General features: G+C 39.3%; 1 protein-coding gene across 6 annotated transcripts in view; it reads left to right on the forward strand.

Moving 5' to 3' along the window:
• Positions 1-366: 366 nt before the first annotated feature.
• The window catches only part of AHI1 (Abelson helper integration site 1), a 91,827-nt gene continuing 77,203 nt past the window's right edge, over positions 367-14,990 (forward strand). For 2 of the 6 annotated variants that reach the window (XM_065835585.2, XM_065835586.2), the window contains exons 1-4: positions 368-605; positions 6,135-6,206; positions 7,041-7,162; positions 13,963-14,570. In XM_065835585.2, coding sequence (XP_065691657.2) covers positions 6,197-6,206; positions 7,041-7,162; positions 13,963-14,570 — 740 coding nt within the window. In that variant the 5' untranslated portion in view covers positions 368-605; positions 6,135-6,196. The other 4 variants (XM_071806520.1, XM_071806518.1, XM_071806517.1 and 1 more) reach the window with 4 other exon arrangements.

Below are 14,990 nucleotides of genomic sequence, written 5' to 3' on the forward strand. Positions count from 1 at the left end.
AGCGGCACCGCCGCCGAGCGGCGCCACCAGGCCCGTGGAGGCACGGCAGGAGGGCCCGCGCAAGCGGCGCGGGACGGTCGCAGCCGCCTTCTTTCCTCCTGTCGCCAGGCCCAGCCCCGATCCCGCCGCCTCAGGCGCCAGGGCGGAAAAGTGCCGCCGCCCAGCCTCGCCAGAGCGGAACACAAGGGCGCGGAGCGCCATTTCGCGCATGCGCACACCGACTGCCTGGCCCAGCACGCCTCCCTCGTCTCGACGGCCAGTGCTCCTACTGCGCAGGCACGCTCCCTCACGCCTCACAGCCCCCACCACACACCCCTGCAGCCCGCGGCTTTCCGGCGGGAAAATACACGAGGGTGCGCTGGCTAAACCGCCCCGGCATGAAGCGCTGCCCTTGCGGGTCCTTCGTTCCGACCCCTCCTCCCCCCGCTCTCCTGCGCGCATGCGCTACGTGCGCTGTTTCCTTGGCAGCTGCGATTGTTTTCGGCAAAACCACCTGCGCTGAGCTGTGGAGGGGGAGCGAGGCGTGAGGGAGAGACCACTGTCGGGGGGAGGCAGGACACCCGCTGGCTGCCCGCGGCGCCACCACGGAAGCGGACGGGCCTGACGTGAGTGATGCCCCCGCGCTGCTGAGGCGCGGCGGGCGTGGAGTGGGGCCGCATCGGGCAGGGCCCGCGTCGCGGGCAGGGAGGCCGCCTGCAGCTAAGGTCCCGCCGGGCTCTGCCGCCGCTCGTCCTATTGCGGGGCTCCAAAGGCGGGTACGCTGAGGCACGCCTCCCTGCCGCTGTTCCCTCCCCTGCCTCCCCTTTCCAGTTTGTCGGCGCTCCCCTCTCCCGCCGCTGGCGGGGGACTTGGCAACTGTTACCGAGCGCGCTGTGGTGCGGCCGTTGGCGCTGGCGGCGCGAGGCGGCCGGGGAGCGGAGCGGGCCGGGCCGGGGCGGCCGGCGGCGTTTTCTGTCCTGCCCGGGATACGCGGGGAGCAGCGGGAGCTGAGACCCGCGCCTGTCGTGGTTGCTCAGGGTAACCTGGGGGGCTGCACTAGGGGCGAGCGGAACCGGCGGCCTGGAGCCCAGCGGGGCTGCCGGCTGCTGGTCTTGGTGCAGCGCGGGGGCGTGAGGCAGTGCCGCGTGCAGCCGTTATCCCTTGATTAGTATTTTTTTTTTTTTAATTTTTCCTCTCTCGGCGCAAGCTCTGTACTTTACTCAGTTGACACTGCAAGGTCCGTTTGTGCCCCGTAGCACATGAAGATCGAGTGCTTCTCCATGTGTGGCAGGTGAAGCCCCAAAGCAGTGATGGCTCTCTCGCGTGCGGCATGTGCTTCTGCACGTTAATGCAGTTAGTCCCACTGCTTAGTCCAGATATGGGATGTGCTGGCAATGTTCCTTTGTATCTTTGTTGTTTACCGTTATTCCTCTACACACAGCAAATAGCCCCTTTAGAAATAAAAACACTTAGGGTGGTCTCTTGATGAGAACCCGTTTTCATAATTATGACCTAATCACAGAATCACAGCATGTTAGGGATTGGAAGGGACCGTGAAAGATCATCTGCTCCAGTCCCCCTGCTGGAGCAGGAACACCTAGATGAGGTTACACAGGAAGGTGTCCGGGCGGGTTTTGAATGTCTGCAGAGTAGGAGACACCACAACCCCCCTGGGCAGCCTGTTCCGGTGTTCTGTCACCCTCACCGAGAAGAAGTTTCTTTTCATATTGAAGTGGAACCTCCTGTGTACCCATTTGTACCCATTTTGCCTCTTGTCCTACCATTGTTTGTCACTGAGAAGAGCCTGGCTCCTTGCTCATGACACTCACTCTTTACATATTTATAAACATTAATGAGGTCACCCCTCAGTCTCCTCCAAGCTAAAGAGACCCAGTTCCCTCAGCCTTTCCTTATAAGGGAGATGCTCCACTCCCTTAATCATCTCTGTTGCCCTGCACTGGACTCTCCAGCAGTTCCCTGTCCTTGTTGAACTGAGGGGCCCAGAATGACACTATATTCCAGATGTGGTCTCACCAGGGCAGAGTAGAGGGGGAGTAGAACCACTCTTGACCTAAGATAAGGCAGAGACTTGAAATGTAGTAAATGAAGTCAGCTGTATTTCCTTATACAGAACTGATGTCCGTAGTTTTGCTCTCAGGACAGACAGAAACTGTTTTCAACCTTCTGACCAATGAAAGGTGCCCAATCTGGGGAAAAAAAAAAAAAAAAGGCAGTTACTCTGAAGCTAAACTTTGTGATGTTACTATTAGAACATGGAGGTGAATAGCACCAGCTTTTTAAACATCCTTTTAAATTAATGTAAACACAAGATTTTTACAGGCAACTCTAAACTGGTAGAAATCTACTGTACTTTTACTAGTGTTTATTTGACATGCAAGTACATAGGTATTTATATGGTAATAACAAGGCTGCCAGTTTTTTGGACTTTAATACTTAATTTTAATGAATAAAACTGACTTTTTTTTTTTTTTATGTCACATTTATCATTAGTCCAGAGGAACAGATTCAGCTTAGTGTTATTTTACTGTATAATTCTGAGTTACAGATCTCAAAGTAGTGATACATACAGATAGTTGAATTGGAAACTTACTAGTAAACCCCAGGATTTCCCACTATGATTGATCTCATCTAAAAGATGAGACGTAAACAAAGCCCAATGTTCTACTTGTTTTCAGCTGCTGAAGATTGCATTCACTTTTTGTGATTAAAAAAAAAAATGAATGAGGGATTTAGTGCATGAAAATCCTGACATGTGCAATTTTATTTTGTCAACTAATTTTTCTAAATCGTCTTAATTAAATAGGAAATGTGTTGCTTCTCATTGTGTAGTATAGCTTCTGTATGTTCTGCTACATTATAGGGTAGGTTGGTTTTTGTGTGTGGTTGTTGTTTGTTTTTTTTAATTTAGTGATCAGTAAAAGGTATTTTTTGTTACTAGTGGGCTTTGTGGCATTTTTTTGCATAAAAAATTCCTATATTATGGATGCAGAATGTTGCAACTTAATGAGCATTAATGTGAAAAGAGAATTTAATGTAGTGTAGAATCGTATTTATAAATACAGATGGAATAGTAGAGAAAAGCAGATTAGATTATTTTCAGGAAAGTATGTGGTAATTCTTGGAAGTTTGGATTTCGTGTTTTGCTTTCCTAATTATCTCTGATGGCTGGAATGTGCCACTGTTCCAGGTATGTATTTTTGTCGTTGCTGGATTATCCTGTATTAACTGAAATGGAAGAGATCAAATCTGATCATGCAAAAATGAATTTTATGAGATTAATGTTAATGATAATTGGGTTTATTCAAGTTGGGGCACCGTGGTTGCTGAACTTTGATACGTGATTAAATCTCTCCTATTTTAAGGTGAGATTACACTGAGTAAACAGCCTTGTTCTTACCCTTGTTGATTAATGATCTGTATTTAGACCAGTCTAATAGTTGCTTTAATACACCATGTCAAAGGTCATGTAGTTCTAAATTGGAAATTTGTGTAAAATAACAGCACTATCATTAGGGGACTTCATCTCTTAGATTTCTTGCCACAAGAGGATATACTTGTACTGAATAAATAGAAGTGAATAGAAAATAATGTGCTGACTGGTGAATTGAGCAAATGCACGCGTTTTTATGAAGAGTGCTGGTAGACATAAGGTGAGCCTAGACTTTGCAAAGATATTTGTTCCATTGTAAGCAAAAGTATCTGCAAAATTAATTTACTTATATTTCTTTTTGTGATGTGATTTATTTAACCTTTGACCATAAAATTATTTCCATACTTGGAACAGGTATGCACTTATTTTGCTGTTGTTTTGTTCTATATTGTCTCTCAGATTTTTGTTTTAAATTTAAGAGCAATTCAACATTTTGTTTGTTATTTGTAATTAGTTGTTCTGAGGGGTGGTTGAAATCACTCAACTAGTCATGAGACTTTCCTGTGTTCTTGCAATACTTAGTGAATAAATATAATTATAGAATTTGTTATAGTTTATAACTGTATTTAGTTTTCTACTCTCAAATTCTAAGTATTTTCTAGACAATTGTGATTTGACTACTTGAAAAGCAGCATTTAATAACTGTAGTACTTTTTAAACACCTTTTGGTATAACCAAGTATAAATTGCAAAAGCAGGTTTATTTTTCAGTATTATTTTCTGGTTTTATATCTTGTAAGAAGCGTTATTTTTAACTGTTACTGTTGTAGTAGGGACAGCAAAGCTTTGCTTTATGAGTCACAATGTGTTTTAGAGAAAATATTGCTGCTTTGTCAGTGACATGATGAAGGACATTACAGAAAAAAAGCATTTTTTTTTTCCTATGAAGTTTCCCCTGGTCATCCTTGCTCATTTCAAACATCCTTACCTTGTTGGATACTTAACATAAATACTTTGCTTAAAACATGAAATAAACTAAGGACACCTGGCACAACTGGCAACTGACTAATCAGCACTTCTATAATCTCCAACCAACCCTAACATTTTGCCTTTTTTTTTTCTCTCTCTTTCTCTTCTCTCTCTCAATTGGGTTTGGTTTGGCTTGCCAGCTAACCGAATTACTGTAAGTAACAAATATGAAGTGACCTGAAAGTATGTAGCCTGTTGGGAACAGGGAAAGAACAAGTAACACTATCAAAGAAAGGTGAGAGGGATCTGAGACTATGGTAGTGCAGGTGCTTGGGGATCTAAGTGTAGCCTCAGCTCTTTTCTATGCTGGTAAGATACGTATGCCCAGGAGTGATTTTTAGTGTTGAGGCCAAGTGGTAGGTTTGGCCCACTTTGATGCTATTAGACTGTCGTAGCCTCAAAGCAGAGCAGCTGCATGCAAACTACATATTAATAATAAACCATACTAATTCCTAAACCATACCCAGGAATTGCTCGGGTGAGTGTTAGGTGATTTGGACCAAAATGATGCTGAGACCAATGCAACCATATAGCCTGTCAGTATTTAATGCTATGTCTTAATTTGTTAGGATAGATGTAGTCTGAGTGTCCAGTGAATGTGAGTGAGTGGTGTCTGACAGAAGGTGTTATCTGTGGAGAATCTGGAGCTATCATCTGTGGGCTATCGTGGAGATAGGTACGGTAGTTTATTACATGAAAGGCTAAGGGAACAGAACGCATTCATAAAAAGCTGCATTTCATTAGTTCCACTGTTTACAAAACAGCTTTTTTATTAGAGTTTTTTGTAAAACATTCTTAATTTTCTTGATGAAAAGATAAAGCTGTGTGATATTTTTATTTGCCTTCAAGCTTTGTTTGCACTGCATTTGTAGGCTTTGCTCTACAACCAGGAGGGCATAACATGTTTTCTTTAGAGAAATGAGTTTCATGTAATTTCTTGTCTGCTTTATGTAAAGTACAAATGCTTTATGTAAATATAAATATTGAGAGATTTGTAATTAAGTTAAATTTGCTGGCAGATTATTAACTTTGCATTGAAAGCTATCAGCTGGCTACAATATGACTTCCTTGATAAAATCACAGAATTATAGAATCGTTTCAGTTGGAAGAGACCCTCAGGATCATTGAGTACAACCATAACCTAACTCTGGCACTAAACCATGTCCCTAAGAACCTCGTCTAAATGCCTTTTAAACACCTCCAGGGATGGTGACTCCACCAGTTCCCTGGGCAGACTGTTCCAATGCCTGACAACGCTTTCCGTAAATAATTTTTTCCTAATATCCAATCTAAACCTTCCCTGGCACAACATGAGGCCATGTCCTCTTGTCCTGTTACTTGCTACGTGGGATGATGCTGTCAGGATAGGAACCTGATTAGAAAGGCTTCAATATAAAGGGTTTTGTGGGTCATTATTATTTAAATAAACTGTAGGGCTTTTTAGAAGACTGGAGGGCTACAGTACTTGAAGTATTTGGCTGTTGCCCAGACATACAGTTAATTAAACTGCAGTAGTGCAGGTTTTTATTTTCTTTCAAGTAACAAGTATCAGATGCTGAGAATCCTGAGCTGAGATTTGATGGCAGTGAACTTCTGATTTAGCCAAATAGTCTAGAAATAAATATTTCCCTAAAATAACTATACTCATCCTTGATAATAACTAGCATGCATTCAGTTGTTAGCTTAAAACCTGCAGACCAGCTACGTTAATGAAAGTTGTTAATTACTTTAAATAGAATGGTGAATTCTGAGGAAGAAGCAGCTGGTTTGTTGAGCCACTTCTAACTGAGGGCTGAAAATGCCAGCAGGTAAGAATACTTTGTGTTTGATTTCCCATACAGATTTTATAGTCAGAACTAGATGTAAATGGTACGAGCTACTTCTGTCTATACACTTTTAACGCTGTATTGGCTTCACTTTGAGTCCATGTTTATAGCTGATTTTCGACGTGTGAATTTTTTAATTTTTTGTATTTTAAATTTGGGGGCTTTTGAAAAATTGTGATTACGATGACAAATATGCTGTCACTGAGAGTTCAACAGACTTTTTCTGTGGTGTGCCAGATTGCATTTGTAGTTCTTTAGCTACAAATTAAGCATTACCTCAGGGAGGCTAGAACAACTACTGCTTCAAGTGTTGAAATCCTGCTGAGGGCAGTATCGTGATTCACAGAAAGGCAGGGGCATGCTCTTGCCTCTTACAGATCTGTCTCATGGTTCCAGACCCAGTGAGAACCCAGAGCTACTGCTTCTCCTGGAGACAGTGTGTCACCTCTATTATCAGTGTGCTGCTGTTCATAAACAGTGAGGACGGTAATCTGTCCTCTGCTTGGGCCAGCCAAAGTGTTCTGCTGATCCTGATGGGTGTGCTCTTTAAAATGTGCTTTCTTCAGAAAACAGAGTAGATGGTGCCAACTTCAGCAGCAAGTAATGGCCTGGTGTGTTTGTACAATGTTACTGAGTTATCCTTGTGTGGCTTATGTTGTCAGTTGAAATTCCAAACTGAATAGTAACTGAGTTTCTTGGTAAACTTTCCCTGATAAAATAATTCTTGTCCTTTGCAATTTTAAAGGATGATTATGCACTTTTTTAGCAAAGGTGATTATTGAGCTAGTGAATCATACTCTAGATTTCTTTTTGCAGTTGAAAGTGAGGCAAAGGCAAAAACCAGAGTCCGCTTTGAGGAAATCTTCAGACGTCATGCTGGCCTAACAGACACAAAGAAATCAAAGAAAAAGAAGTTCCACTCTCAAGAGAATATTGTGGTGAGTTTGAACATGTGCAAGCTTTGGTTGGTTGCCTTCCTTGATGGAAAAAAACATCAGGAAAATGTATTGTAGAAAGGAGATGTAAGCATTAAAAAAAAAGTATAATGTATATTTCTGCACATATCCTTTGTTTTTGATGTGGCTTGAATTTGTTGTTTGTGTACCAGCAATGCATCCTTGTAATTTGGAGGTATACCAAAATTATGTAGAATATAATACTTGCAAAAGAAAGTAGCACTTGCAGGTTCTTTTTTTTTTTTTCCATTCACATTTTCAGAAAAGTTTTAATATTTTAAAATTCATTATTGACTTTAGTGGGAGTTTGAGTGACAGAATAGTAGAATTATGGCTGCACAAGTATTTAATTTTGAGAGTACTACCTCTGTGTAATAAAGATACATCTGTGTAATACATCTGTGAATTGAGAACTGCTGAGAATTTATAATAATATTAGAGATAATAATTTTGGCCTTAGCTTGTGACTTGCAGATTAGGAATGATTCTGTCACCCAGATATTGTTAGATGACATTTTTGTTTGTGGCATATCTCATGAAGAGATCCTCAGAGATTCCCCTGAGCTATAACTTCGTATTGTAGCTTTTTTCCTGAGGAGAAGGATATATGTTTATAAGTCCCATTTATACTGATTATTCACTTATAATGTTTGGAATTTCAAAAGAAAGCAATTTGCTTAATGGACAAATGTTCCATTTTTTTTTAACTTTCTTCCTGTTAGGTTTTACATTTTCAGTCTTTTTTCTTACAATTTCATCCATACCAGATACTGGAAATGAATGTTCATTCTTTAATACTAATTTAAGACAAAGGAGTGGCATTTTATGTAGTATCAGAATTTTACTTGTATTTATTAAATATAAGTATATTTGGAATAGTTATATTACACTTAGTATTGCTATGCTGAAACATAATTTTGTCTTTAGATCGACAATTTGAAATTTATGTTTGTGTCTTTTTTTTTTTCTTTCCCTTCCTTGAATTGCTTAGTTAATAGTCTGTACAAAGAATAAACGTGATGTCTAAAATACAGCATAGAGAGTTAGAGGATGTTTGTTTTCTTTTGTTGTTTGTTTTTGGTTTTTTTTGTTTGGTTGGTTGGTTTGGTTTTTTTTTTTGTTTTTGTTGTCATATGTAAATACAAGACTAGATTCTACCTTGGTTAGGTTTACTTTTTGATGAAATATGAGTTTTTAAAACTGTACTTTGTAAGTATAAGTATTTTGAACACATAATTGTATGTTCGTATGAACTACATATGAGTCATGAATATTTTAAGCTTATTTTGGTTTTAAAATTTATTTCCATTCCAGAAGTCTCTGATGTAAACCACTAGTGTTTTGGAGTTACCTAGAAACACTTAAAATCACAGTGAACTGAATCCAAAGACAGTGGCATACACAGAAATTAAGTAGCATTTTTAGGATCAGTGTGGAAGCCTAACTCTGTGGTTTTGTTGGAGCAATAGATTTTTATCAATCAAAGCACTAAAAAAATAAGAACTTGAGGATAAGGTGTATTGAAACCTAATATTGACCATTTTGAATATTTCCTTAAAGTGTGGCAAAGCTGCAAGAGCTCAGGTTGGTATTTTCCATGCTGGTTGCATTCAAGTAGGAATTTCTGTAAAAGCTTCAGCAAATAGCCAGTTATTTCTTCGTAAGAAATGAAAGTGTGTGGGAGGGGAAGAGGTGGTAGATTGAGGAGGGCGGCTGGTTTTGTTCCAGTTTTCTTCACTTTGTATAATTTAACTGTACAGAGTTTCACATATCTTGAAATAATGTGAAATTTGTCAGTGATGTTGTCTTTGTGTCATGCATTTGCCCTGGATGTTCTCCCAGGTTTGATCAGAAACAGATCATGTTTGAGGGCACATTTCCACTGGAAATGTTCCACTCTGCTTCTTTCTTGTGTCTTTACTGAATCTAGTCTTTCTTAGTTTAATAAAAGCTTTTCCATCATAGTCCACTGTTTCTTTGAAACCTGAGTTCTGCAGCTGCAGGAGGTTGCTGTGTTTTTAAATGACAGAAGGAGATGCCTGTCCACTTGGAGAAAAGGGAAGCTGCCTAAGTGGGGAAAGGCTGATGATGGCACTAGGGCAGGATGAGTTTGAAGTCACACCTGACCGGAATGAGGGGCTTGCAATGGAGATGGAGATATATGTCAGCTATGGCCAATGAAAGGTCTGCTTTGTTGTTCAATAGCCGCAGGTGCAGTGGGTATGAGGCCTGTAGGCATGGCTATAAAAAGCAAGCAATTGGAACACAGTGAATTTGCTAACACTCACTATTTGTTGTTGTTGGTTTTTATCAGTTGTGCCTCCTATTATAAGTTGTTAGAATAATGCAAGTCTCAGACCTGGCGATGTCTAGATTATTTTGCCCATGTAGGTTGATCTGTCTAAAGTCAGCATGAAAATGATTGAGTTTGTTAGGTTCAATCTAAATTTCATGGTAGAAAAGAAGATGTGTAACTAAGAAAACGTGAGTGGAAAAGCAAGGAACCTTTTTAGAGCCAAGAATTTCTTCCCTAGACTGTAGTCTGACCAGCTTGTGATATTGGGATGGGCACGTGTTGGTAACTAAGGTTTTGTGTTCAAGGTAGGACTGCAACAGATTTATCAATTTGAGGCTTTTTACTTCCTACTTCACTGAGTCTGTTCCTTCTATTTCTTCATAAGGCCCTGGAAGATAGGTTGGAGTCTGTGGTTTCGTGAGGGTGCAGGTAATAGGAATCTCTCTTCAGGCTTCAAAATTCTTGTATTCTTTTGGGTAAGATGGATGTCTTACAGTTTTTTTCTGACTAATTCAGTACTTCAGCTTGTGTTGTAGATGTAAAACACAACCTGTGGATCTTTTAGGTTGTAGAATTTTCCCAGGCTCTTTTTCATAGCCTGTTTTTTTCCCATAAGCTGACAGGCACTGAATAATTGTTGAGATTTCCACTGTTTTTTAGCCCTTTGTTTCTTACATTTAAAATAGCAGAACTGCTAATAGTTGATTATATACTTGACCTACACATTTTCTCAATGTTTTCTGTTAAAATTTGGCGAAACTTCTCCAAACCCATCCTATCTGTTAATTAAGTTCTTCTGGGTTTGCATCTACATTTTGCAGTTTTATATGACCAACGGTGGTAAAATTGGTTCCCTGATGCTTTAACATTTTCTTAAATGTCCCACTCAACTAGCCACCATCACAAGTACGTTCATTACCAATTCAGTTGTAAGTAAATGGTCTTTTACAGCCAGTATGTATCAACTCTTCAGTAGGCTGGCAATGTGCATTCCTTGTTTTTCAAGGTGTGTCTGTAGTATGGGAAGAAACTCAGGTGCCTCTGTAAAGCTGGTTATCTGAGTTGCCAGATACCCTGAGCAAAATCACTCGATGTGTTTCCAGGTTCCAGTCATGCATATTTGAGAAGCCTTTTTCAAAAGGTGTAAGATGATGAGGCGTTGTCCCTGCTGTCAGCTCTGGAACACAAATGGCAAGTGATGTGCCCTGGGGTTGACCTCCTGTGGTATGAGCGTTGTGTTAGCCCACTTGCGTACATCTTGGCTGGTGCCCATCTCTTGCTCCTGTCAAGCCAGTAATGCAAGTGGGTCTGTTCTTAGGGAAGTTCTTCCTCTGCCTTGGTGTCACAATGTGGCAGCAGAGCTATTCTGGAAAAAAGCTGCCTCAGTTGTTCGGTGCTTTAAGCTGAGGAGGTCAGGTTCAGGTCAGTAACCCTCTGGAGTTGCTCCAGGGACAGGCCTATCCTCTGAGCTGCTTTTCCAGCCTAACTGCTTTTTCTACCTGAGTTCAAGTGTGTTTATATAGAGATGATTGCCCTTAGTTGATCTCTCTCAGTCCTGCATTTCAGACAGAGAATCTATACTGGTATCCCTGCCTCTGCCTGAGAACTAATCTGATGGCTTTTATGAACCTCTTGGCTTTTACTTTATCTTTTCTGCCTGTTTAATGACACCATGTAACTACGACATGTGGAAAAAGTGGCTTGAATTAAGATCATACAGGCTATATATCTGAGGAATTTGTGTTTGAACTGCTGAAGGAGCTTTATGCTGCCTGCAGTATCTACTAATGTTCTTGGAATTTGCTGTAGTTTGAGATTGTGGAGTTTTTTTGTTTTGAGGATGTTCTGTATTTTTTTTTTCTTCCGAGTAAATTTGCTATAGTTAAGTGACTGTGTGCTGCTAATATTCATGGCACGTATTTACGGATGTATGTTTTTGTATGTAGGCATAATAAGTAGCAAGTTCTAGTAAATATTTCAAGTACGTTTTTGCAACAGCTAGGTTTCTTTTAGGAAATGATTCTTCAATATCAGGGTTATTTTAGGAACTCTTGAACAAGTGAAAGATGAGGGCCTTTTGTTCAGGATTTCTCAAATTATTCTACTTCTTGGGCTTAATGGATTAATGTCCTATCAAAGGCAAAAATCAGTATGACCTTAGCTATTGGTTACTGTCAGTTCTTAATTGCAAGTGTGTTTTAACCTCCATTCATTATACTCTGCAGTTAAACCTGTTCACAGAAATGCAGGTAAGGAAGTGGACAATACATTAGAAAGCATTATTATTATTATTAGTTTATACAAAGCTTGTTGCTCTATTTTTTAATTCTACTTACTCTGTTCTGTAATTCAAGTTATTTATATGAATTCTTCCACATTCTCTTAAAACACTGACTTATGAAAAAAGAGGATATCTATTTAAGCAAGTAAAAGATGAAGGTACAAAGACAGGTTTCTTCATGATTTGATTTTGAGATAAACTATTTTGAGGCATAGAATGCTAAAAATAAAGATATCTACTGAAAAAATACATGAATGGTTTCAGATTTCTCTGATGTATTAGATAAGTATACTTGCATGAAATTCTAGATGCTTTCTTTTTAAACTCATACATTATTAGGACAGTGTTATTGAATATGTAGTATTAGTAAGTCAGTGCATTTGAAGCTTTGTCTCTAGTTTCAGACATCAGCTTTTATTTTTGTGTTAAACTTTGTGTATTCTTCTTGTCACACTGCTTTTATTGGACAATTTTCTTGTACAAATAATAAAATATCTTGATTCCCCCCCTCCTCCCCCTCTTTTTTCTAGTCATGGAGTATTATTCTTGCAGATGGGCATTTTTAAGTCAGGATCCATCCTCCAAAGCATGCTTGCCATTGCAACTTCATTCTCTGATTTTAGTTCTAATGGGCTTGTACATTTGAGGCAAACATGATTCTGTAACTGGGAGAAGCGTCCCAGCTAGAAGGGATGATATCTGTATTTATCGAGGGAGGAAGATGGTCTCGGCAAAATAAAGGTTGTGTGCAGATACTTATATTTTCTCCAACTTATTTTTATTTGCTTTCTTTGTGTTTTAACATACTTTCTAATGTTTCATGTGAAGACTCCAGAAGGTTGTATGTGAGACAACAGAGTAAATGAACCTCAGAGACTTTATAGAAGTTCCATTACACAATCACAGAATGTTAGGGATTGAAAGGGACCTTGAAAGATCATCAAGTCCAGTCTCCTTGCTGGAGCAGGAACACCTAGATGAGGTTACACAGGAAGGCGTCCAGGCAGGTTTTGAATGTCTCCAGAGTAGGAGACTCCACAACCTCCCTGGGCAGCCTATTCCAGTGTTCCGTTACCCTTACTGAGAAGAAGTTTCTTCTCAAATTTAAGTGGAACCTCTTGTGCTCCAGTTTGAACCCATTGTCCCTTGTCCTGCTGTTGGTTGTCACTGAGAAGAGCCTGGCTCCATCCTCGTGACACTCACCCTTTATATATTTGTAAACATTCATGATGCCACCCCTCAGTCTCCTCTAAGCTAAAGGAACAGAGATCTGTGTGTTGAGCTTGTTACAGAATTAGGCCTTAGTTACTTGCAGTGTTGTTTGGAGTTATGATAGAATCATAGAATGGTTTGGGTTGGAAGGGACCTTCAAAGGTCATCTAGTCCAATCCCCTGCGATGAGCAGGGACATCTTCAACTAGATCAGGCTGCTCAGAGCCCTGTCCAGCCTGGCCTTGAATGTTTCCAGGGATGGGGCATTGTAACTTTTAGTAACCAGGAAGAGAAACCTGAAAGAGGGAGGGAAGTTTACAATATGTTTTCTAAAACCACCAAAAATTGGCAGAAGGAGTGCACAGACAAAAGCATTAGCGGAAATTTATCTTAGCTGTTTTTACTAGACTGGTCTTTAGATCAGCTCTTGTCATTCCATGTGTTGGGGTTTGTTTGTTTGTTTGTTTGTTTTTTCAATTTTCTGTTAAAAAAAAAGTCTTAATGGACATCTGTTTTTCAGTTTTAGCACTTTTTAATATAATTTAATTGTCAAATTTGGCAAGCAACTTTCAGTAAAAAAGACTGCAAACAACTGAGACTGAAGCCTGTCTGTAACTTGCATTTTAAATGGATGAAAATATTCAATTTTGTGCTGCATGTAATCTTCAAGTCTTCCGTAGTCTACAGCAATTGGCATCTGCTTATGGAGTAGCTTTGCTGTTTTCTTTTTTTTACCAGACATACATAAAGTAATTTAAGAAATACTGAAACAAAATTGGAGATAGTGGCCAAACACAAAGTGGTTTGAGTTTTTTTTTCATTGTGAATGTTCTGTTGCCTTTCAGTCTGTCACTTCTTAATTTTAAACAAGAAAATAACTAGATCTTTGATTTATTTTGTGTGATGTTGCTGAAGAAATAACATAAAGTGCTATGTGTATGCTTAGAACGTAATTTTTAGTACAAGTATGTTTTATGTTTTTTTCATTTATAGCTTGACACCTTTAGAAGTAATATTGATCTAGCTAAAGAAAGTGTGAATGATGAAGCCATTATAAACAACACATATAATCCTGAAGAAGAGAGTCCCCGATTTACAAAAAATAAAGCGAGAGAGAAAGCCTCAATTACAGAAAAAATAAACAATGATATTGTTAGTGGAGAGGAGAACAAGCAACCAAAGTCTAACAAGAAGAAAAAGCAATCATTTTTACAAGAACAATTTAATGAGGAGGAAAATTTACATGAGGCTAAATTGGAGAGTTTTCAGAAAAAAATTAATGATTTTCCAAAGAAGAAAACAAAAACTAAATCAGAAACAGATGTACTTCATCAAGGTGACAGAAAGATGAAAAATTCCTTGATTGAAGTGAGAAATGTGACTGAATTAGAAGAGGAAGAAGAGCTAATTCGAGCCTATCAGTTGCATGTGGCTGAGGATGAGGCAAATGCAATTAAAAAGAGAATAAGAACAAAACTCAAAGAACAGATGTCTGAATTTACTTCCAGTGTTCAAAGCCATGAAGTTGTATTGAACAATGAAGTGGGCAAAAAGAAGAAAAAGAAGAAAGAAATACCAGTTTTAAATGAAGCTGAAACAAGGTACCATGATAAACATACTGTGTGTCTGTGAATCTTAATCAAAATGTTTCATTTTCTTTTAAGATATGTAGAAGCTTCCTGATAAACTGTTCATATTTTCTAAGTGGTGAACTGGATGACTCTGTTATGAAAAAATGTTATTAAATACTTTTTTCAAAATGCTGTCACAATTAATATTTAACTCACAGATTCTGTTTAACTTTTTTAAAAAAAATATCCTGTTACTATCAGATTTTTATTTTCTGTGGAACTTAATTAAGATAATTTTGTGCATGTTATATTAGTGATGACTGATGGACACAATCCAGCAGAACAGTATTAGCTTAGCCCTATTCATATGAATGGTTATTCAATTAGCTGGAAATTAGGGGTAAAAGAAGGGGAGAGAAATAATAAAGGCAAGACACTAATGCTGGAGGG

The sequence above is a fragment of the Patagioenas fasciata genome, chromosome 3 (genome assembly GCF_037038585.1).
Source record: "Patagioenas fasciata isolate bPatFas1 chromosome 3, bPatFas1.hap1, whole genome shotgun sequence".
In the NCBI taxonomy this organism is placed as follows: domain Eukaryota; kingdom Metazoa; phylum Chordata; class Aves; order Columbiformes; family Columbidae; genus Patagioenas; species Patagioenas fasciata.